This window comes from Lates calcarifer, linkage group LG3 (genome assembly GCF_001640805.2).
Source record: "Lates calcarifer isolate ASB-BC8 linkage group LG3, TLL_Latcal_v3, whole genome shotgun sequence".
NCBI lineage: Eukaryota > Metazoa > Chordata > Actinopteri > Centropomidae > Lates > Lates calcarifer.
In genome coordinates, this window is record NC_066835.1 from 15,935,807 (window position 1) to 15,957,420 (window position 21,614).

The 21,614-nt window shown below is 40.4% G+C and overlaps 1 protein-coding gene across 4 annotated transcripts in view; it reads left to right on the forward strand.

Moving 5' to 3' along the window:
* The first annotated feature begins 688 nt into the window (after positions 1 to 688).
* The window catches only part of LOC108890344 (transmembrane protein 268), a 35,924-nt gene continuing 14,998 nt past the window's right edge, over positions 689 to 21,614 (forward strand). Inside the window, exons 1-10 of one of the 4 annotated variants that reach the window (XM_018687188.2) lie at positions 689 to 902; positions 1,764 to 1,823; positions 3,667 to 3,796; positions 4,948 to 5,042; positions 5,144 to 5,251; positions 5,879 to 6,121; positions 6,227 to 6,337; positions 6,921 to 7,010; positions 7,247 to 7,477; positions 7,695 to 8,262. In XM_018687188.2, coding sequence (XP_018542704.1) covers positions 3,688 to 3,796; positions 4,948 to 5,042; positions 5,144 to 5,251; positions 5,879 to 6,121; positions 6,227 to 6,337; positions 6,921 to 7,010; positions 7,247 to 7,477; positions 7,695 to 7,862 — 1,155 coding nt within the window. In that variant the 5' untranslated portion in view covers positions 689 to 902; positions 1,764 to 1,823; positions 3,667 to 3,687 and the 3' untranslated portion in view covers positions 7,863 to 8,262. Of the gene's footprint in view, positions 903 to 1,763; positions 1,824 to 3,666; positions 3,797 to 4,947; positions 5,043 to 5,143; positions 5,252 to 5,878; positions 6,122 to 6,226; positions 6,338 to 6,920; positions 7,011 to 7,246; positions 7,478 to 7,694; positions 8,263 to 21,614 lie in introns of those variants that run through there. The other 3 variants (XM_051067923.1, XM_051067922.1, XM_051067908.1) reach the window with 3 other exon arrangements.

A 21,614-nucleotide genomic window follows, 5' to 3' on the forward strand; every position in this document is an offset into this window, starting at 1 on the left:
TGGTCAGATGTTGTTACACGTATTTTAAGGTTAGGACTTTGTTTTAGAGTTAAGGTTATGTTCATATTATTTCATTTTTATTTGTTTATGTTATTGTACTTCATTCATACATTTTCCTTTATTATGAGAAGCCAGTATCTGTTTCTTTATGTAGGAATTATTCTGGGGATTTATCGCTCAGTGTCTAGTGTCTTCATACAATAAGACAAACATACTGTAAGTATGAGTTTGTTTCACTTTTATGACCCTGTTTGATCCACAGCTGTCCTTGGACTTTATGAGTTAATGTGAAACAGTTCCAGTGAACTTGCAGCGTGGTGTTATGAAATACAAACAAACCGGTTGCTCCCTATAAATGTCAATAACATAGCATGTCATTACTGTAAAACACTTTCATTTCATACTACTACTACTACTACTTATTCTATTTCACAAAATCATAACAGTAAAAGTAAGCAAATAAGTCTTAATAGGCTTTTTTAATGAGCCTTGGCAAATATATATATATATATATATATATATATAAAAAGGTGAACTAATGCTGTCGTTTATCCTCTCTCTAGTGTGTCGAGCTTGAGAACCACAAACCACATTCCTGTAGTCATGAGGCCGGGCTGATCTGAGTCACACGATTCAACAGAGAGAGAACGAAAGAGAGAGAGAGAGAGAGAGAAAGGGAGAAAGAGAGAGAGAGAGAGAGAGAAGCAGGAACAAACTCATCAGAGTTTGAAAGTAACATACGCTGCAGTCTGTAAACGCTGCAAGACGTAGACTGATGCTTTCAAGGCAACTGTATCGTTTATGTGGAAATGTTTCCTGGAGAAGAGGGTTACGACAGGACCCAGAAGGGACTGGAATTATCACAGCTTTGTTGACATGATGGATTTTCATCTGAAGTGCAGGTACAGTGTGTTTAATTGTGTTAAGTGTGGATTTTTTACTTGTTGCTTTTGGTTTCAAGGCTTCACTGGTTCAGAGGTGAGTGACTGCAAAGAAACATGTAGGGCAGCCACAGAAAACTCATTTTAAACTCATATGGCCAGTGTAAACCTTTAATCACAAAATATTCTCTTCCTGGAGATAAATTACTGTAAATCTGACATCCCTGTTCAGCACACAGGCTTCTGTTTAAACTACAAACAAAAAGAAAATGTGTTAAATGTTGATTTTTCTGCCAAAATGGTTCAGAAAATGCACAAACTGCAACAAACACCAACTTTACTAGTTTAAGTCATTTTAAAAATGATTTTAACAAATTAGGTTCAACAGCGTGCAGAACCGGATGTGAAAACAGATAAGCTGCAATTTCAAGATAGATCATGTGTTGGTTTTTACTGATAAGCTCAAGGCAGCTGTGCTATTTCCTCTATCTAACGGTGAAGTTGTGAGGATGCTGTCTGTGCAAACACACAGCCTTCTGCTATTATTATTATTTTCTTGTCTTGAGCAGGTGCAGTGTTAACTAGGCAGTGATAAATTGGTCCAGAGTTGGTGTGACTTTATTTACATGCAAGGAAGTGATTATTAAGGAAGATAAAAGAGGAGGAGGGGTCTTGTGTGTAGAGAGAGAGCCGAGAAAAGGGTTAAGGGGACAAATTGGCATCATGACTGCAGTAATGAATTTTCACACTTCACTGCTAAAATGTGGCTCTGTCACAGGCAGGCAGGCGAGAGTGTGAGATGGGAAGGGACCTACGGGGAGTGGGTTTTTGTCTATGAGTAGCATTTCTTTAGTGCATGCTGTTTCCCTCTTTCTTTAACAGATGTTAGGCTGTTGATGGGATCAGAAGAAGCCTACCGTGCTGAGGAGAGTGCCTATTAAGGTGAATAGTGACACTTCTTATCCTCTACTAGCAGACTCAACTACACTGCCAAGATACAACATGACATTTTGGACATTTTGCTGAGAGGGGAATAGAGATAATGGCAACTCTAAAGGCTCATAAAAATGTAAAACAGAGTATAAGTATACTCCTCTAAACTGAATCTCCAGCAAAAGAGTAATAGCCTCATAATGTTACGCCTCAGCAGGCAGATAACACCAGTACCTTGTCATTACAGTAAAAGGTCATCAGCCTTGAAAGCAGAAGTCATCTGGTTTCATGTAACTTTTGAGACTTCTTGCCTTTTCTTTTTTTTTAACCACTTCAATTACATCGTGAGCATGTTTATCAGAGATAAAGGCTGTGGCTTATGTGAAGGGCTTTTTGAGAGAGATTACACTGGTATGGTATGAATGATCCACTTCTTCAACCGTGACATTTCTAACATATCTGTTAGGACAGTACTTCCCAGCTGTTTCAGTCTAGTGAACCCTCGAGTCTGATAAGCTCACCTTCTGTGGCACCAACTGTCATGTTCCTAATATGTTCTTTTAAACAGACTTTAATTGTATAAAAGTTGATTTACAGTAGTTACAATTTTCAATGAATCATCTGTGTTTCAAACTCATGGTTTTAACTGTATATTCATTACCATCAGCTAACCTTATTACACTGGTTAACAAAAACTTTAAGCTGCTCCAAATGCTATGCAGGTGCCTATTTCAACATTTATCCATTAGTTTTAATGTTAACTAATTTTTCTCTATTACTTTTAGCTAACCGAACTGTTTGCTTGTTATCTTTAGCTAACATTACGTTCAGCTAAAATTAACTTAACCGTTTCTCGGTTACTGACTTAACTGTTTATTACGCTTGGCTAACATTAACTCAGCTGTTCGTTACTTTTAGCTAACGCTAACTCAACGTTCTGTTACTTTTAGCTAATAGTAACTAAACTGTTTCATTATTACTTTTAGCGAACAGTAACTCGACGGTTTATCACTTTTAGTTACATTAACTCAACTGTATAACTGTTACTTTTAGCAGTAACAGTAACTGTATCTCATGTCATTTTTAGCTAGCACTGACGCAACTGTTTCTCCTAGTTAGCAGTAACTCAACTGTCTCTGTAACTTGTAGCTCACATTAACTTTTTGGATTGTTGATCTATTACCTTTAGCTATTTTACTGGTGTATTCATTATTTTTAACTAGCATCAACTGTTTATTGCTTTCAGTAACTATTCCAATTGTCATTCAGCTGCTTATCCACTTAATCCATTACTACAATTTATCCAATATTTTTAGCTAACTATTCCAACCACTTGCTAACTAGTCACTGGTTATTATAAATTTCACAGTTAACTGAACTTTTCACATGACCCCTTGCAACTGCAGAGGTACCTTCTGTTTGTGAATCACAGAGTTAAGAAAGACTTCCACTGCACCTCAGTTCCTCCTGATAAATCAATGTGTCAGCTGCCTGCATCAGTCACAGTCACATGAATACTGGCGTTACATTCATCAAATAATGTCTGGGGTTTTTTTGTTTTTTTGTTTTTTTAAAGATTTTTAGATTTCTTGCACCTACAGTCTTGCGTCATGAGCTCTTACACATTCATTACTTTCTTTTGTAACTCTGTTGTTTCTAGTAATTAGTAATTGCAAAGTGATGCATGACTGTTGTCACATGAACACACTGGATCCTCTTTTGTTCTGACTTGAAGTTTTCACTTCCAACCTACCAGCTCCTAACAAAGCATTACTCTTTAACCTTTTATCAGTTATATTTCTAAATGAAGTTTTTCTCAGCTGATGTAATATTATAAACTTTTCTCCTTCAGGATCTGGTGACCTCTGAAACGATGGAGGACAGAAATGGAGTTTGTCATGTGGTGGAGAGTGAGGTGGATGTTCAAAGACAAACCAAAGCTCAGCCACAAGCCAACAACAACAGACCCAACTGGTCAAATGGTAATAACTTCTCCTTTATTTGTCTTTATTTGATAAACTCTACTGCAAAAACATTCTTCATTACATTCATTACCAATACATGTCTCCTAGTATCTCTATATACAACTGTATATATAGCCTAATGTGGTATAGTATTTTTGTATTTCTTTCATAGAACAAGAACAACATAAAACAAGAGCTTGTTTTAAACATTTCCTGCTGGTTGTTATTGACTAGACAGTGTTACCTTTTACTAGTATTTGCATCTGCCCGGCTTTCTGATGTTTTTCATGGACTACATGAATATCTGTTTTGTTCTCCTTGTGCCAATGCAAAACATGCAACAGTCCATAGTTAACAATAGGTGTTTTGGCACAGATGGAACCCCATGATATTTATAACCTAAACTGCAGGTGATGAGTAACAAACAACTGTCTGAGTAAATTCTAACAGTTACACACACAAATAGTTTGTGTCACTGAAGTGTAACAGATCAATTCTCAGTTCTCTTATTTTAGATTGCCTCATGACCATCGCTACACTGCACCACCACTCGCACAGCATTAGAGAAGCACTATCGCCGTGTAGTCACCATAACATCACGGTTATATGCTTTAGATGCCAGTAAGATGCCAGGAGATCATTTAACTTCTTAACACACAATTCCCCCATTTAAATTCCACTTAAGTAGCTTTGGAGTTGGAAAATCCATTTTCTCCTACACTGTCTGACAGGATCATATACTGTATGTAATCTGTATTAGCTTGTTGCAGCTCTTCACTGAAGATGAACAGCGGCTCCACTAGATAAGAATGGCTGTGCTATGTCATCAAACTGAAATATTTTACAGTAATTTTGCATCATTTTATACACATTACCATAAAATGTAGCTTGGCATTTGTGGTATTTTTGGAAAGTTTTGGCTATAAAGAATTACAAGTTTGTAATGTTAGTAATGGGTTGGTGAGGTTTTAATAGTAACTTTTTGATTTTGTGTTTATGTCCTGTTTATGCTCACACAGTCATTTTCAACATTGCTCTGTATATATTTTAAATTTACTCCCATCCCTCCTCCTCTTTGCCACATGATGCTCTCATTCCTGTCACATGTATTTTCAGGGTTTATGTAATGATCCTATCATGATCCTGCTCTTTCTCTCATTATTTCTCAGGTCAGTGTGTTGTGTCAGTGCCGAGCTACTCAACGTTAAACCCCAGTTTCGATCTGTCTTTGTGCCGCGCCAAACTGGAGAATGATGGCTTCCAGGTCAGCAGACACACATAAGCACAAATAACCCAGATTCAGATGTCTTATCCTGAGGTTAATTTGGATTGTTAATGTGTTTTTTAAAATTATTATTATATTAGATTCCTGTCGCAGACATGGAGGTACCACTGAAAACAGCTCTGGACGTTCCCTCAGTCAGGAGATACATGGTTTTTAACTCAGCTCTCTTCCATTTCATAATGGCGCCGGTATGAATGTCCAGCTCTCTATCTCTGTCCAGTCTTAACAACTATTTCCTCTAACCATATCTTTCTGTCCCCTTTCCTCTCCAGTCTTAACTTTCACTTTAAATGGGCACTTCAGTGATTTAGCTTTGTACTTCCATAAAACTTGGGTTAAAATAAGAAAATCCAGCCTTTTACCTCTAAGAATAAAAGGCTGAATAAGATAAGATAAAGTAAGATAAGACCTCTGTGGTTTCATTTGTTAGACTCCTTTCAAACTCCATGTCTCCTTTATATCACAGACTTTGTGATAAAGTTTGTCTAAAACCTAAACCAAGTTAGTCCTAATTATATAATTGGGTTATTTTCTCAGGCTTAAGCAGACACTGATAATGTTTGCACAGGCTGGGTACTCCTCCACATGATCAATACACCAGTCTTAATAGGGGGACTGCCCCTTTAAGACTGCTCATATGATCTTAGTAGATCATATAAATAGTACACAGATTCAAAGATGGCATAGATAATCACGTTACTTCACAAGCAAAACAGAAGTATTGTTGTGTCCTGCTGTTAACAGCTACTGTTATTACAGACACAGACATTTTTGATTTTAAATATATCTTTTACTTTATTTTTCTGTGTGTTAAGAGTGGTAGAATGGTGGTTTCAAAATGGCTGCAGCTGGGAGTCATGATGTTTGTCAAATTAGACAACCTCCTCCGCCTCTCCTCCCACCAGGTGCTGTATGTGGTGGTGTGGTGTGCTGTGTTCTCCACCCTCCACCTCTACATCACTGTCAGCGACTACTGGGTCCTCTGTCTCTCCGTCAGCCTGGTCTCCATCTTCCTCACCACTGCCATCATCTTCATCCTCCACCACAGTAACAAGGAGGTAAATGAGATCTGTATGGCACATTAATGTATTGGTATTTTCATATTCAGTGTTAATACAAGTGGAAAGTAAAGTAACTGATTCTCAAACTTGTTTCTGTGTCAGATCAACATGAACATAGACATTCGGTTGATCCAGGTGAACGAGAGGATGGTGAAACACAAGCTGTTGGTGGCCGTGGCCGACTGGGTGCAGAACTGCACTGGAAACATGCAGGTTGTTCTTCTAAAACCATCTGAAACTGTGAGAATATGATGTTCCATATGTGCCAGAAGTCCACTAACTTCTCTGCACGATACCTTTGTACATCTGTTAGTGTGTGGTATTCCTAGCTGTTCTCCCTGACGTCTTGTTTGAAACAACAACATACAGACAAAACAAGATGATGACACTGAGAGCAATACAAAAAGACAGAAATGAAACAGCATACCATGAGGAAAATGACACAGGATGACAAGTTAAAACAACACATCAGCAACGATGGCAAAGCAAATACGCAGCAGCAGCTCTCCCAACTGGTGTAAAAAAACAGTAAAAAATATCTATCTGGTATTTTTCGAAACTTTTGGATTTCCTCCACAATGAACCAGGCAGTGGATTTTTCAATGATCAGAGTCAGTTTAATTTAGCAAAGGGCCAACACCAAGAAAAGGATAGAACTGGGAGGGTTGCACTTGGGCCACAACAAACAACAGATTTGTCAGAGTGTGGTCATTTACTAGTATGGAATCAAGGCTAGTACATCCGATTTAATTGAAATTTACAGTCTGCTAACCCTGTTGTTTTTGTCTCCCTGTAGTTGTACTTTGTATACTGGGACATGTCCCGCTGTCTGAGGGCACTGACTGAAACTTTAGAGGAGCGCAGCTTTGTGGCGAATGACACCCAGGTGAGTGAGTCGAGTACATCTGTCGCTGTGTTTGTTCTCCTGCTGCTCCATCGATTTTTCTCGTGCTCTCATGTTAGTCTTCACTCGAAATCAATAGAAACATAATTCCAGGTGCTTTTCAAAGGAGATTTATTTCTGAACAAAGAGAAAAGGAAAACATAAAATTTCACAGTTTTCATTCTCAGCCTGGAGGAAAGTTAAAATGATCCAATCGGTGTCACTCTCTCTTTCATCAGAACAAACTGAAGCGGAAAATGTCCCATCTCGTCCTTGTGACCGAGGTCCCAGCTGTTGACCCCGAGGTTGGCGGCAGTGGTGGTTCAGACGCAGAGGACCAGGACTCTGACGAACAGAGGCCTCTCCTTGGGCAGGAGGACACAGATGGCAGTACCTCCACCAGCCAGCGGGAGGACACCAAACTCACCGCCAACTACAGCCTCGTCCCTGACGTGTCGTTACCTGCTCAGGTGAGAGATGACATGATGCTGCAGGACATCTGTTTATATTAGACACTATCAGTGTGCAGCCATGGTGAACAAGGTGGTGATTCCCTACTTGTTGTACAAGTTAAATCTTCCAAACAGCTGCTGCACTGATTTTCAGTTCTGTATTAATTGACTCTGTAAACAAACCACTTCTAAGAGTGTCTGAGATTACACGTATGCACACTCTTTATTTTTGCAGGCTAAAGCCTACCAGCTTCTGATGACTTACAGTGCAGCCTATGTGAAGCTGCTGGTGTCTGAGCGGCTGTCAGGGCCGTCACACCACCGCATGCGACCCCGGAGGAATCACTGCACCACCGCCCCTCTCTGCCTCTGCCAGTACATCAAAAAGAAGCTCCTTCAATAACCGGAAACTTGTTCTTTAAAAAGACTTTCTACTTCGCACCCAGACTCTTGACAGACAAACTGACGTGTGTGGAAGCATTTCCTCTACAGCAAACATGGATTAAAGGTGTTTTTTTTATAAGATGAAGGACCTGTTTGGAGCTTCTCAGTCTGTTTTACAGCCTGTTTCTCTGGTCTGTGGGCTACTGTACCTCTGCTGCTGTTCTCATGCCAACTCTGTGTTTGCACCACCTGGATATTTGTCCATTTGCACCCTGCCAAATGCTGTCACACTGAGAACACAGGTCCATCCGACTGCTGTAAAACAATATTTGTACTCTTGTATACACGACAATCGAGGCACTAGGTTTTACTGTTTAAATTATTTTCTCAAATAATAAATAGATTTTTGTGATTTGCAATAGATTTGACAGTATTTGTCTGTGTGACTGACATGGAGGCAGTGTTGGAAAATATCTAAGTACATTTATCAAAATGCTGTACTTCAGTAAAGTTGTGAGGAACTTGAACTTTACTCACATATTTCCATTTTTCAATTCTGCTACATTTCAGGGGGAAAATATTGCACTTCGTATTCCACTACATTTATGTGTTAACTTTAGTCACTAGTTACTTTACTACAGTTATTTTAAGAGTTTATATTAAAAGATATGGTAATCTTATGAAATACAATAGATTATAGAAGATTAAACCAGTGTTTTCCTCAAAAAACAAAAACAAAGCAGTGTCTAGTCTGGGTTTCTTATCACATTTCAGATGTCTGAGTTGTTAGCAGCTCCAACAATAGAGATAATTCCCCTCCAAACTCCTCTCATGGTTTAATTTAAATAACTATTCAAGGCAGAAAGAGTCAGAATTATCGAGTATTTCACAGAAAATGCAAGAAATGTATGAATCAGAACTCAATTTTTTCTTTTTTCCAACCCTGTGTCATGACCTCTCAGACTGATCTTGTGATGCAGAGGGATCCAACCCCTAAGTTGAGTACCACTGAACTAAACTACTTAACTTCACCAGCAGTTACAACTAACTCCTACTTGACTCACTGCAACAGGCAAATAATGGTTAAAACCTTATGCAACAGTGCTAAACAATCTCATAATATACATGTGTCTAATCTTTTAGTGACAATCACTTTTACTTTTGATACTTTTTAGTACATTTTGCCAATTACAAGTACTACTCTCTGGTGGTATTCATACATTTTATTTAAACAAAGGTTGAAATACTACAATGTAAAAATACTCAAAATGTTACTTAAATAAAACAAAATGTAACTTCAAGTATCAAAAGTAAAAGTATTCATTATGCAGGAGAACAAGAGGCTGTCTCAGTGTTACTCTTATGATATATTATTAGGGCCCGAGCAACGAGTTGCGTGGGCCCAACGGGGCCATGCAACGAGTTGCAAGGACCCTCTTGTTTTCGGTCTGTTTATTATTATTATTAGGGCCCGAGCAACGAGTTGCGTGGGCCCAACGGGGCCATGCAACGAGTTGCAAGGACCCTCTTGTTTTCGGTCTGTTTATTATTATTATTATTATTATTAGGGCCCGAGCAACGAGTTGCGTGGGCCCAACGGGGCCATGCAACGAGTTGCAAGGACCCTCTTGTTTTCGGTCTGTTTATTATTATTATTATTATTATTATTATTATTATTATTATTTTTTTTCTTCTTTTTCCGCCTCTTAGATCGGCTTTTTGAGGGCCTTAACATGCGTGAAAACTTACCAAAATTTGCAGACGCGTCAGGCACGGCGAAAAATTTAATAATTTAGGGGTCTTGAGCATGGGTGTGGTAAAATGGCCTCGGTAGCGCCACCTACATTTTTAAACGGAACAGCCCCTCAAGCCCGTTGCGCCTAAAAATCTGAAAATCTGCACACATATGTAACATCCCATGACGCACCAAAAAGTCTCTTGGAGCCATATTCTAAACCCAACAGAAAGTATTTTTATTTTGACCGGAAGGTGAAAAAATTGTGTGTTTTTGGCCATTTCCAGGGGTCGCTTGAACGCGAACTAGTCCTAGACGCATTATCCGATTGACTTCAAAACTTAATAGTATGTTCTTAAGACATAGACGATGTTAAATTGCGGCAGATTTTGAGTTTTTGTTGAAGGGCGTGGAAGTTATGGCCCCTCAAAGTTCGATTACTCGCCACGAAACAGGAAGTTGCTTTATTTTTGCTATATTTCGGCCATACTTTGTCCAAACTGCATCAAACTTTACAGGATTGTTAATGGTACCTATCTGCACACATCCATATGTCAATATTCATACAATTGTTGTAGCGCCACCTATTTATAGCAGGAAATGACATATTTTATAGTGTGATGTCCAGTTTCTAGACGGGTGACCAGATTCACTTCAAATGTTGTCAGCCCCTCCTTGAGGAATTTTTTGGAAGACTGGCTCCGAAAATTGTGAGTTTTGGTCGAAGCATGTGCCGGTTCTGGCCCGTCAAAGTCCGGAAACCCAACTTCCTGTTTGAAACCTCAGATTTTGGGGTAACTTCCTGTTGCGACTCTCTACTTTATCCTATAGATGGAGCCATTGTATTACTCTTTGATGGGTTTTTGGAAGGGGGTCTCTGTGTGTGTGTGTCTGTGTGTGTGTGTGTGTGTGTGTGTGTGTTTGTGTTTGTGTTTGTGTTTGAGGGGGGAGGGGAAGAAGAGTTGATTGAGTCTGTGAGAAGCTGCCACAGAGAGGTTACAGTCAGGAGAGCCAAGAGCTGCTTTACACGCGGTATAAAAACTTCAGTTAAGATTTGAGCTGTCACTTGAGAAAGCATCATGCCAAAATCTAAGGAAATCACTGTAGACTTGAAGAATTGTCGATGCTTAGGAAGCAGGAGAAGGATATACAAAGTTATAACAGCATTTCCAAGCGTCAAGAACTCAAATGAGAAGCGTCACCGAGAAATTCAAGGAGAGCCACACTGTGCAGAACAAGCCTGGCAGAGGTAGGAAGCCAAAGATTTCAATGACCCTGGAAAGAAAACCAGTTAGAGACCTGTCTAAAGAACCCATAAACGCTGCCAAGACACTAGTGAATGACTTAGTTAAGTCTGAAATTGTAGTCTCAAAGAAGATTACATGAATTCATGTAATCTTACCATATGTCTCCCCTTGACCAAAGCTGAGCGTGGATTGATGCTGTCTTTACAGTTTGGTTTTGATCAGTTAGGAAATTTCACACGGGGTCAGCTGATTTTTTCGTCTTACTCAGTGTACGGCGACAGGAAAAGTTCACTAGGTCCTCCAGCGTCGAGGTGAACCAGCTGAATATAAGCCACTCAAGTTGACGACAAGTGCATTGAAAAGTAAAAGCTGCTGGCCTTTACCTTTTCTTTGTAAAAGCGCCTGTTCGGCCAGTAGTTAGTAAAGTAATATTTTCAGCGTTGTCCACAGTCTCATGACATGTTTAACACGAAGCACAGCACGCTGGTTAAGCTCATGGCAAACTGTTACTAACAACTAAAATGAAAGCTTGTCTGTATGTAGTCTAACTGGTTAGTTTGTCACTAATCTCCAAATTTTGCAAATTGCTATAAACTTCACTCTCTTAAACCAGTAACAGTCTGAGCTGGACTGATAGGGGTCTGTATGGATAAAGATAAAATCCTAATGATACCCATCCCTACAGCTGGTTAGTGGCTTCGCCCTGACTTTAGGCAGATGAGATATTCACTGTTCAAATAACTTCATTATAAGCCTTGTTTAAGCATAAATGATTTATATATGCACCCAATAACAGAACTTAAAAAAATGCTTTTGCTCAAAGCTCAAAGCTTGTAAACTCAAGTTAAAACTGAGTTTTATCTCCTTTTGGGAGGGGGTATTTCTCTGTGTGTTTGTGTGTGTGTGTGTGGGTGTGTTTGTGTTTGTGTTTGAGGGGGAGGGGAAGAGGAGTTGATTGAGTCTGTGAGAAGCTGCCACAGAGAGGTTACAGTCAAGAGAGCCAAGAGCTGTCACAGATGATGAGCTCTGAAAAATATTATCACAGAAAATAATTAGCGTAAAAGCTTTTATTTAAAATTTTAACATCTGGGAAGTGTGAACTGTTACGCCAGCGTGTGCCCTGCGACCTGCGTTGACCCCGCGGTTGCCGGGGTCCCGCGGTCGCCGCTCCCCCGACGGGCGCCGGGTGCGAGGGCCCGTTCAACGCTGCTCGCAGCTTTAATTATTATTATTATTAGGGCCCGAGCAACGAGTTGCGTGGGCCCAACGGGGCCATGCAACGAGTTGCAAGGACCCTCTTGTTTTCGTTCGGTTTATTATTATTAGGGCCCGAGCAACGAGTTGCGTGGGCCCAACGGGGCCATGCAACGAGTTGCAAGGACCCTCTTGTTTTCGGTCTGTTTATTATTATTATTATTATTATTATTATTATTATTATTTTTTTTCTTCTTTTTCCGCCTCTTAGATCGGCTTTTTGAGGGCCTTAACATGCGTGAAAACTTACCAAAATTTGCAGACGCGTCAGGCACGGCGAAAAATTTAATAATTTAGGGGTCTTGAGCATGGGTGTGGTAAAATGGCCTCGGTAGCGCCACCTACATTTTTAAACGGAACAGCCCCTCAAGCCCGTTGCGCCTAAAAATCTGAAAATCTGCACACATATGTAACATCCCATGACGCACCAAAAAGTCTCTTGGAGCCATATTCTAAACCCAACAGAAAGTATTTTTATTTTGACCGGAAGGTGAAAAAATTGTGTGTTTTTGGCCATTTCCAGGGGTCGCTTGAACGCGAACTAGTCCTAGACGCATTATCCGATTGACTTCAAAACTTAATAGTATGTTCTTAAGACATAGACGATGTTAAATTGCGGCAGATTTTGAGTTTTTGTTGAAGGGCGTGGAAGTTATGGCCCCTCAAAGTTCGATTACTCGCCACGAAACAGGAAGTTGCTTTATTTTTGCTATATTTCGGCCATACTTTGTCCAAACTGCATCAAACTTTACAGGATTGTTAATGGTACCTATCTGCACACATCCATATGTCAATATTCATACAATTGTTGTAGCGCCACCTATTTATAGCAGGAAATGACATATTTTATAGTGTGATGTCCAGTTTCTAGACGGGTGACCAGATTCACTTCAAATGTTGTCAGCCCCTCCTTGAGGAATTTTTTGGAAGACTGGCTCCGAAAATTGTGAGTTTTGGTCGAAGCGATGTGCCGGTTCTGGCCCGTCAAAGTCCGGAAACCCAACTTCCTGTTTGAAACCTCAGATTTTGGGGTAACTTCCTGTTGCGACTCTCTACTTTATCCTATAGATGGAGCCATTGTATTACTCTTTGATGGGTTTTTGGAAGGGGGTCTCTGTGTGTGTGTGTCTGTGTGTGTGTGTGTGTGTGTGTGTGTGTGTTTGTGTTTGTGTTTGTGTTTGAGGGGGGAGGGGAAGAAGAGTTGATTGAGTCTGTGAGAAGCTGCCACAGAGAGGTTACAGTCAGGAGAGCCAAGAGCTGCTTTACACGCGGTATAAAAACTTCAGTTAAGATTTGAGCTGTCACTTGAGAAAGCATCATGCCAAAAACTAAGGAAATCACTGTAGACTTGAAGAATTGTCGATGCTTAGGAAGCAGGAGAAGGATATACAAAGTTATAACAGCATTTCCAAGCGTCAAGAACTCAAATGAGAAGCGTCACCGAGAAATTCAAGGAGAGCCACACTGTGCAGAACAAGCCTGGCAGAGGTAGGAAGCCAAAGATTTCAATGACCCTGGAAAGAAAACCAGTTAGAGACCTGTCTAAAGAACCCATAAACGCTGCCAAGACACTAGTGAATGACTTAGTTAAGTCTGAAATTGTAGTCTCAAAGAAGATTACATGAATTCATGTAATCTTACCATATGTCTCCCCTTGACCAAAGCTGAGCGTGGATTGATGCTGTCTTTACAGTTTGGTTTTGATCAGTTAGGAAATTTCACACGGGGTCAGCTGATTTTTTCGTCTTACTCAGTGTACGGCGACAGGAAAAGTTCACTAGGTCCTCCAGCGTCGAGGTGAACCAGCTGAATATAAGCCACTCAAGTTGACGACAAGTGCATTGAAAAGTAAAAGCTGCTGGCCTTTACCTTTTCTTTGTAAAAGCGCCTGTTCGGCCAGTAGTTAGTAAAGTAATATTTTCAGCGTTGTCCACAGTCTCATGACATGTTTAACACGAAGCACAGCACGCTGGTTAAGCTCATGGCAAACTGTTACTAACAACTAAAATGAAAGCTTGTCTGTATGTAGTCTAACTGGTTAGTTTGTCACTAATCTCCAAATTTTGCAAATTGCTATAAACTTCACTCTCTTAAACCAGTAACAGTCTGAGCTGGACTGATAGGGGTCTGTATGGATAAAGATAAAATCCTAATGATACCCATCCCTACAGCTGGTTAGTGGCTTCGCCCTGACTTTAGGCAGATGAGATATTCACTGTTCAAATAACTTCATTATAAGCCTTGTTTAAGCATAAATGATTTATATATGCACCCAATAACAGAACTTAAAAAAATGCTTTTGCTCAAAGCTCAAAGCTTGTAAACTCAAGTTAAAACTGAGTTTTATCTCCTTTTGGGAGGGGGTATTTCTCTGTGTGTTTGTGTGTGTGTGTGTGGGTGTGTTTGTGTTTGTGTTTGAGGGGGAGGGGAAGAGGAGTTGATTGAGTCTGTGAGAAGCTGCCACAGAGAGGTTACAGTCAAGAGAGCCAAGAGCTGTCACAGATGATGAGCTCTGAAAAATATTATCACAGAAAATAATTAGCGTAAAAGCTTTTATTTAAAATTTTAACATCTGGGAAGTGTGAACTGTTACGCCAGCGTGTGCCCTGCGACCTGCGTTGACCCCGCGGTTGCCGGGGTCCCGCGGTCGCCGCTCCCCCGACGGGCGCCGGGTGCGAGGGCCCGTTCAACGCTGCTCGCAGCTTTAATTATTATTATTATTATTTTTTTTCTTCTTTTTCCGCCTCTTTGATCGCCTTTTTGAGGGCCTTAAAATGCGTCAAAACTCCTGAAAATTTGCAGACGCGTCAGGCACGGCGAAAAATTTAAGAATTTAGGGGTCTTGAGCATGGGTGTGGCAAAATGGCCTCGGTAGCGCCACCTACATTTTTAACGGAACAGCCCCTCAAGCCCGTTGCGCCTAAAAATCTGAAAATCTGCACACATATGTAACATCCCATGACGCACCAAAAAGTCTCTTGGAGCCATATTCTAAACCCAACAGAAAGTATTTTTATTTTGACCGGAAGGTGAAAAAATTGTGTGTTTTTGGCCATTTCCAGGGGTCGCTTGAACGCGAACTAGTCCTAGACGCATTATCCGATTGACTTCAAAATTTGATAATTTGTTCTTAAGACATAGACGAAGTTAAATTGCAAAAGTTTCGGACTTTTCATTGAAGGGCGTGGAAGTTATGGCCCCTCAAAGTTCGATCACTCGCCACAAAACAGGAAGTTGCTTTAAATTTGCTATATTTCGGCCATACTTTGTCCAAACTGCATCAAACTTTACAGGATTGTTAATGGTACCTATCTGCACACATCCATATGTCAATATTCATACAATTGTTGTAGCACCACCTATTTATAGCAGGAAATGACATATTTTATAGTGTGATGTCCAGTTTCTAGACGGGTGACCAGATTCACTTCAAATGTTGTCAGGACAGACTTAAGGATTTTTGGAAGACTGGCTCCGAAAATTGTGAGTTTGGGTCGAAGCGTGTGCCGGTTCTGGCCCGTCAAAGTTCGGAAACCCAACTTCCTGTTTGAAACCTCAGATTTTGGGGTAACTTCCTGTTGCGACTCTCTACTTTATCCTACAGATGGAGCCATTGTATTACTCTTTGATGGGTTTTTGGAAGGGGGTCTCTGTGTGTGTGTGTCTGTGTGTGTCTGAGGGGGGAGGGGAAGAGGAGTTGATTGAGTCTGTGAGAACCTGCCACAGAGAGGTTACAGTCAGGAGAGCCAAGAGCTGTCACAGATGATGAGCTCTGAATAATATTATCACAGAAAATAATTAGCATAAAAGCTTTTATTTAAAATCTTTACATCTGGGAAGTGTGAACTGTTACGCCAGCGTGTGCCCTGCGACCTGCGTTGACCCCGCGGTTGCCGGGGTCCCGCGGTCGCCGCTCCCCGACGGGCGCCGGGTGCGAGGGCCCGTTCAACGCTGCTCGCAGCTTTAATTATTATTATTATTATTTTTTTTCTTCTTTTTCCGCCTCTTAGATCGGCTTTTTGAGGGCCTTAACATGCGTGAAAACTTACCAAAATTTGCAGACGCGTCAGGCACGGCGAAAAATTTAATAATTTAGGGGTCTTGAGCATGGGCGTGGTAAAATGCCCTCGGTAGCGCCACCTACATTTTTAAACGGAACAGCCCCTCAAGCCCGTTGCGCCTAAAAATCTGAAAATCTGCACACATATGTAACATCCCATGACGCACCAAAAAGTCTCTTGGAGCCATATTCTAAACCCAACAGAAAGTATTTTTATTTTGACCGGAAGGTGAAAAAATTGTGTGTTTTTGGCCATTTCCAGGGGTCGCTTGAACGCGAACTAGTCCTAGACGCATTATCCCATTGACTTCAAAACTTAATAGTATGTTCTTAAGACATAGACGATGTTAAATTGCGGCAGATTTTGAGTTTTTGTTGAAGGGCGTGGAAGTTATGGCCCCTCAAAGTTCGATTACTCGCCACGAAACAGGAAGTTGCTTTATTTTTGCTATATTTCGGCCATACTTTGTCCAAACTGCATCAAACTTTACAGGATTGTTAATGGTACCTATCTGCACACATCCATATGTCAATATTCATACAATTGTTGTAGCGCCACCTATTTATAGCAGGAAATGACATATTTTATAGTGTGATGTCCAGTTTCTAGACGGGTGACCAGATTCACTTCAAATGTTGTCAGCCCCTCCTTGACAATTTTTGGAAGAAGTCCTCCGAAAATTGTGAGTTTGGGTCGAAGCGTGTGCCGGTTCTGGCCCGTCAAAGTTCGGAAACCCAACTTCCTGTTTGAAACCTCAGATTTTGGGGTAACTTCCTGTTGCGACTCTCTACTTTATCCTACAGATGGAGCCATTGTATTACTCTTTGATGGGTTTTTGGAAGGGGGTCTCTGTGTGTGTGTGTCTGTGTGTGTGTGTTTGAGGGGGGAGGGGAAGAGGAGTTGATTGAGTCTGTGAGAAGCTGCCACAGGGAGGTTACAGTCAGGAGAGCCAAGAGCTGTCACAGATGATGAGCTCTGAAAAATATTATCACAGAAAATAATTAGCATAAAAGCTTTTATTTTAAATTTGTTGCAACAAATTCAGGTTTCTTACAGCATTTTCCTTATTGAAAACTAAATTCTACCTGAAATGTATCAATAAAAATCTTCTTTTGCAGTTAATGTCACCAGTTTATAGTTTAGTTTTAATAGCATTCCCTGTCACTGATGTGCCTTTAATTATCGGTTCTATCAGGGATCATTTATGTGTTTATCTTACGGGGGTGAGCCACCTCACAGGTTGGTTATATTACCTGTTGACCTCAGCTCAGTGAGCTAAGACAATGTTTAATGCAGTGTTTTTTCTGATATGAAAATGGATATTATTCAGCACATCTAACCTCAGCAGGCCCCTCTTCAGAAACTCATATCTGCAGATGTCAAAGCTGGCTCAAACGTTGTCCACAGTCTCATGACATGTTTAACACGAAGCACAGCACGCTGGTTAAGCTCATGGCAAACTGTTACTAACAGCTAAAATGAAAGCTTGTCTGTATGTAGTCTAACTGGTTAGTTTGTCACTAATCTCCAAATTTTGCAAATTGCTATAAACTTCACTCTCTTAAACCAGTAACAGTCTGAGCTGGACTGATAGGGGTCTGTATGGATAAAGATAAAATCCTAATGATACCCATCCCTACAGCTGGTTAGTGGCTTCGCCCTGACTTTAGGCAGATGAGATATTCACTGTTCAAATAACTTCATTATAACCCTTGTTTAAGCATAAATGATTTATATATGCACCCAATAACAGAACTTGCAAAAAAATGCTTTTGCTCAAAGCTCAAAGCTTGTAAACTCAAGTTAAAACTGAGTTTTATCTCCTTTTGGGAGGGGGTATCTGTGTGTGTGTGTGTGTGTTTGTGTTTGTGTTTGTGTTTGAGTTTGAGGGGGGAGGGGAAGAGGAGTTGATTGAGTCTGTGAGAAGCTGCCACAGAGAGGTTACAGTCAGGAGAGCCAAGAGCTGTCACAGATGATGAGCTCTGAAAAATATTATCACAGAAAATAATTAGCATAAAAGCTTTTATTTTAAATTTTTACATCTCGGAAGTGTGAACTGTTACGCCAGCGTGTGCCCTGCGACCTGCGTTGACCCCGCGGTTGCCGGGGTCCCGCGGTCGCCGCTCCCCCGACGGGCGCCGGGTGCGAGGGCCCGTTCAACGCTGCTCGCAGCTTTAATTGGTTTTATATCCATTAATATTTATGTGTCATCTTCATGTTGTAGTTGTAGGAGGTGCTGTTATCTACTTTTGAATTTTAATATTTTAGTTGCTAGAAAAAAAAAACGTATTCAAGAATCCTGAATAGTTCTTTCACCACTGCTTGGAGGGATGACAAGTGATTTGTAGACAAAGGCAATGGAAAGCATGAAGGGAACGAAAGAAAATTCAGATGTATTAAAATGCAGGTGTGTAATGATGCTGAAACAGCAGGTTAACATGAATCACTGGCTTTAGTTTCCTGCTCTATTAGCCTCTAATCTCAACAGCAGCACAAAGGAGTTGTTTGTGTTTGCAATTTCACACCTTTGGTTTTACATGTGTAGTGTGGATTAGTTATCCGTGCATTTGTGTTTGCTGGCTGCTTTATTTTCCCAGATCTTCTAATATTACTGGTGATCATTCGTCCAGTCCTGATGCTGCAGGCTGAGATGACAGCCCAGCGAGAGAGCTGCAGCGTGACACAAACACACACCAGCGAGACAGCCAGCGTGGCCCGACCCAGGGGAAGCCAGGGACTGTGTGATGGAGGAGAGAGGCGTGCAGCGTGAGGCCAAGTTAACGATCTCAGAGACGCTGGCTCTCCTTGGAGAGCTAAACGGCCATCTGTGATCCTGCACACTCAGGCTGGCTTCGCTCCCACCTTTATTTTTTCCCTCCAACCTCTTTCCATTGGTTGTTCGGTCCATACTTCACCTTTTTATAGATTTAAAGCAGCTAGAATTTATATTTTTATCATAACAATGTGAAAACAATAACCTGTTTTTTGATATTTGGAACATGGAGCATAAAAAAACCTGGTTATTCATATCCTGTGTTTACAGGTTTCTGATGGTCTGTGTGCAGGTGTTGTGGCTCCTGAACATCTCAGCCTCTTATTTCTGTTTTGACTGATGTATATCAACAACTGAGAGTGAATACAGTTGTTATTCTGCTGGACATAGGATCACATCTCAGGTAAAACAAGCACAACAGTACATCTAATGTTCTGCATTGCCAAGTCAGACTTTCCTTTTCAGCAAGTTGATCATCATTGCATCATTTACCATAATATTTTCTTCTATTCTTGACAAGCTGCTACATAACATGAGTTGAAGCTGCACCCACAAATATTGCAGAGATTTGTCAGAAACTTGTATAAGGTGTTTAAATGGTTTCTGCTGCAGCAGTCCAGCTAGCAAAACCTGGATATGGTATTTACATGTGCAACACATAACTGGGATACTGAAAAAACCTGATCATGACCAGGACACGAGTGCACATGTAACACATTCAATGTGAAAGGAGTGATGAACCTACAGAGAAACATCACCTGAATCTGTTTTATAGTCACTTTCAGCTCATTGCTTAGCAGTCCAACTGCAGCATTTAGCAGACAGATATTTCTCAGGAGTTGGTAGAGACCAAAATCAGGGCAAATAACAGGGAAAAGAGCAGTGATGGATTTATCCACCATCTGATAGTTGCCTCTGTGACCCAAATATATGTTGAAACGTGAGGGCACAAACTGGGGCGAGGGACCGACAAGATCAGTAGGATTCCTCCTCTGCAGATTATGAATGTAGAAGATTTAATTGCAATACACCCAATAGTTGCTGAGCTGTTTCTGTTTGGACCCACCAACAGACTGATGATGACATGGCTACAGCGAGCATGGCTAATAAGATATATGAGAAGACATATTACTGATTTGGTGTGACTTAATTGACGGCATCAATTATTTTCAGCATCAATCTGCATCATAATGTAGAAAAATGAGCAGCTGAGACCCTCTGTGATTAAACACAAGATAGTGAGCGATACTGTAGTTCATGTTCTGACAGAGAGAGGAAAAAGAGAGACAGAGTGGGAGAAAACCGGGGCAACTATAAATAGCACCTTGGTGATGAAGGGAGAGAGGAGAGGCCACAGAGACGGAGAGGATGGAGAAAAACCAAGAGGTGAAAAACAGACCGGAGGAATGAGACGCCACCGTCACCGCTGTGTCGTTCACAACCCAAAATGATTCTTTATTTGTTACTGAAACAACTGAAGTCAGAAACAACCAATGCATGTGCAACACATCCATGAACATAATTAGAATAATAAACCCCAAGAGAACCACATGTACACAGGTAATTTTTGGCTCTTTGAACAAGCAACCGTCGCATTTACTGTACAAGCTCAAAAACAAATTAAAACAAAAAATAAAAATAATAATTAAATGAGAACCACACCTCCCAGCTGTGTAGTAAACAGCTATGGTTCATGTTGCTGAGCAAAGACGAGGAGTCCTATCAGAAAGCACACAGGGAGATGCAGCCTAGCGCCGTATAAACTAGATAATGCTGGGAGTGACTCTATTCAGTAGACACACACTCACTCCAGAGCCTTCTGTACAATAACAATACTAAACAGCACTGAGCTTCATTTACTCGTCTAACACTGAAATATCAACGTGTCGTTCAGATGAGGACAACCTAACTGTGAAATTTTGGGCTCAATGTGTCAGATAAAAGCAAAAATCCTTAACTTTTCCTTCTGCTCACAAACTTAAATATATATTTGTTTTCTTGTCAAGAGTTAGATAAAATATTGAATACACTCTCATGTCTGAAGCTACAGCAAGCCGTTGGTTAGCTTAGCTTAGCAACATGAGAAAACAGCTAGCCTGGCTCTGTATAAATCTGCCTACTAGCATCTCTAAAGCTCACTAATTAAAATCATTCATATATATATATATATATATATTATATATAATATATATATATATATATATATATATATATATATATATATATATATATATTTTAAATCCTCACACAGGGAAGAAAATACTATGAAGAGGCTCTAACTGGCAGATTTTTTATACCTTTGAACAGAGTCATGCTAGCTGTTTCCTCTCTTTGAGCTAAGCTAAAGCTAACTTGCTGCTAGCTGTAGCTTCATGTTTATAACTGACAATATGTGAGCAGTGACAATTTTCTCATCTGACTCTGCAAGAAAGTAAATAAGCGTATTTCCCAAAATGTCAAGGAGCTGCTTTATTAATAAAATCTATTTAAGAAACTCCTTCTCACTTTACTTTTGGAGTGATTGTACCTGTTCATCTGAAGCAATAAGAACAATTCAGAATAGGGTAGTTTCTATCTTTTTGCTTCCTCCCGCCTCCAGTTTCAGCACTAATTATATATTATGAATATTTAAAGATTGTCATTACTGCACATGGTAATTGTTACTGAAGGTATTAACGATTTCAGTTAAAAAAAAAAATCA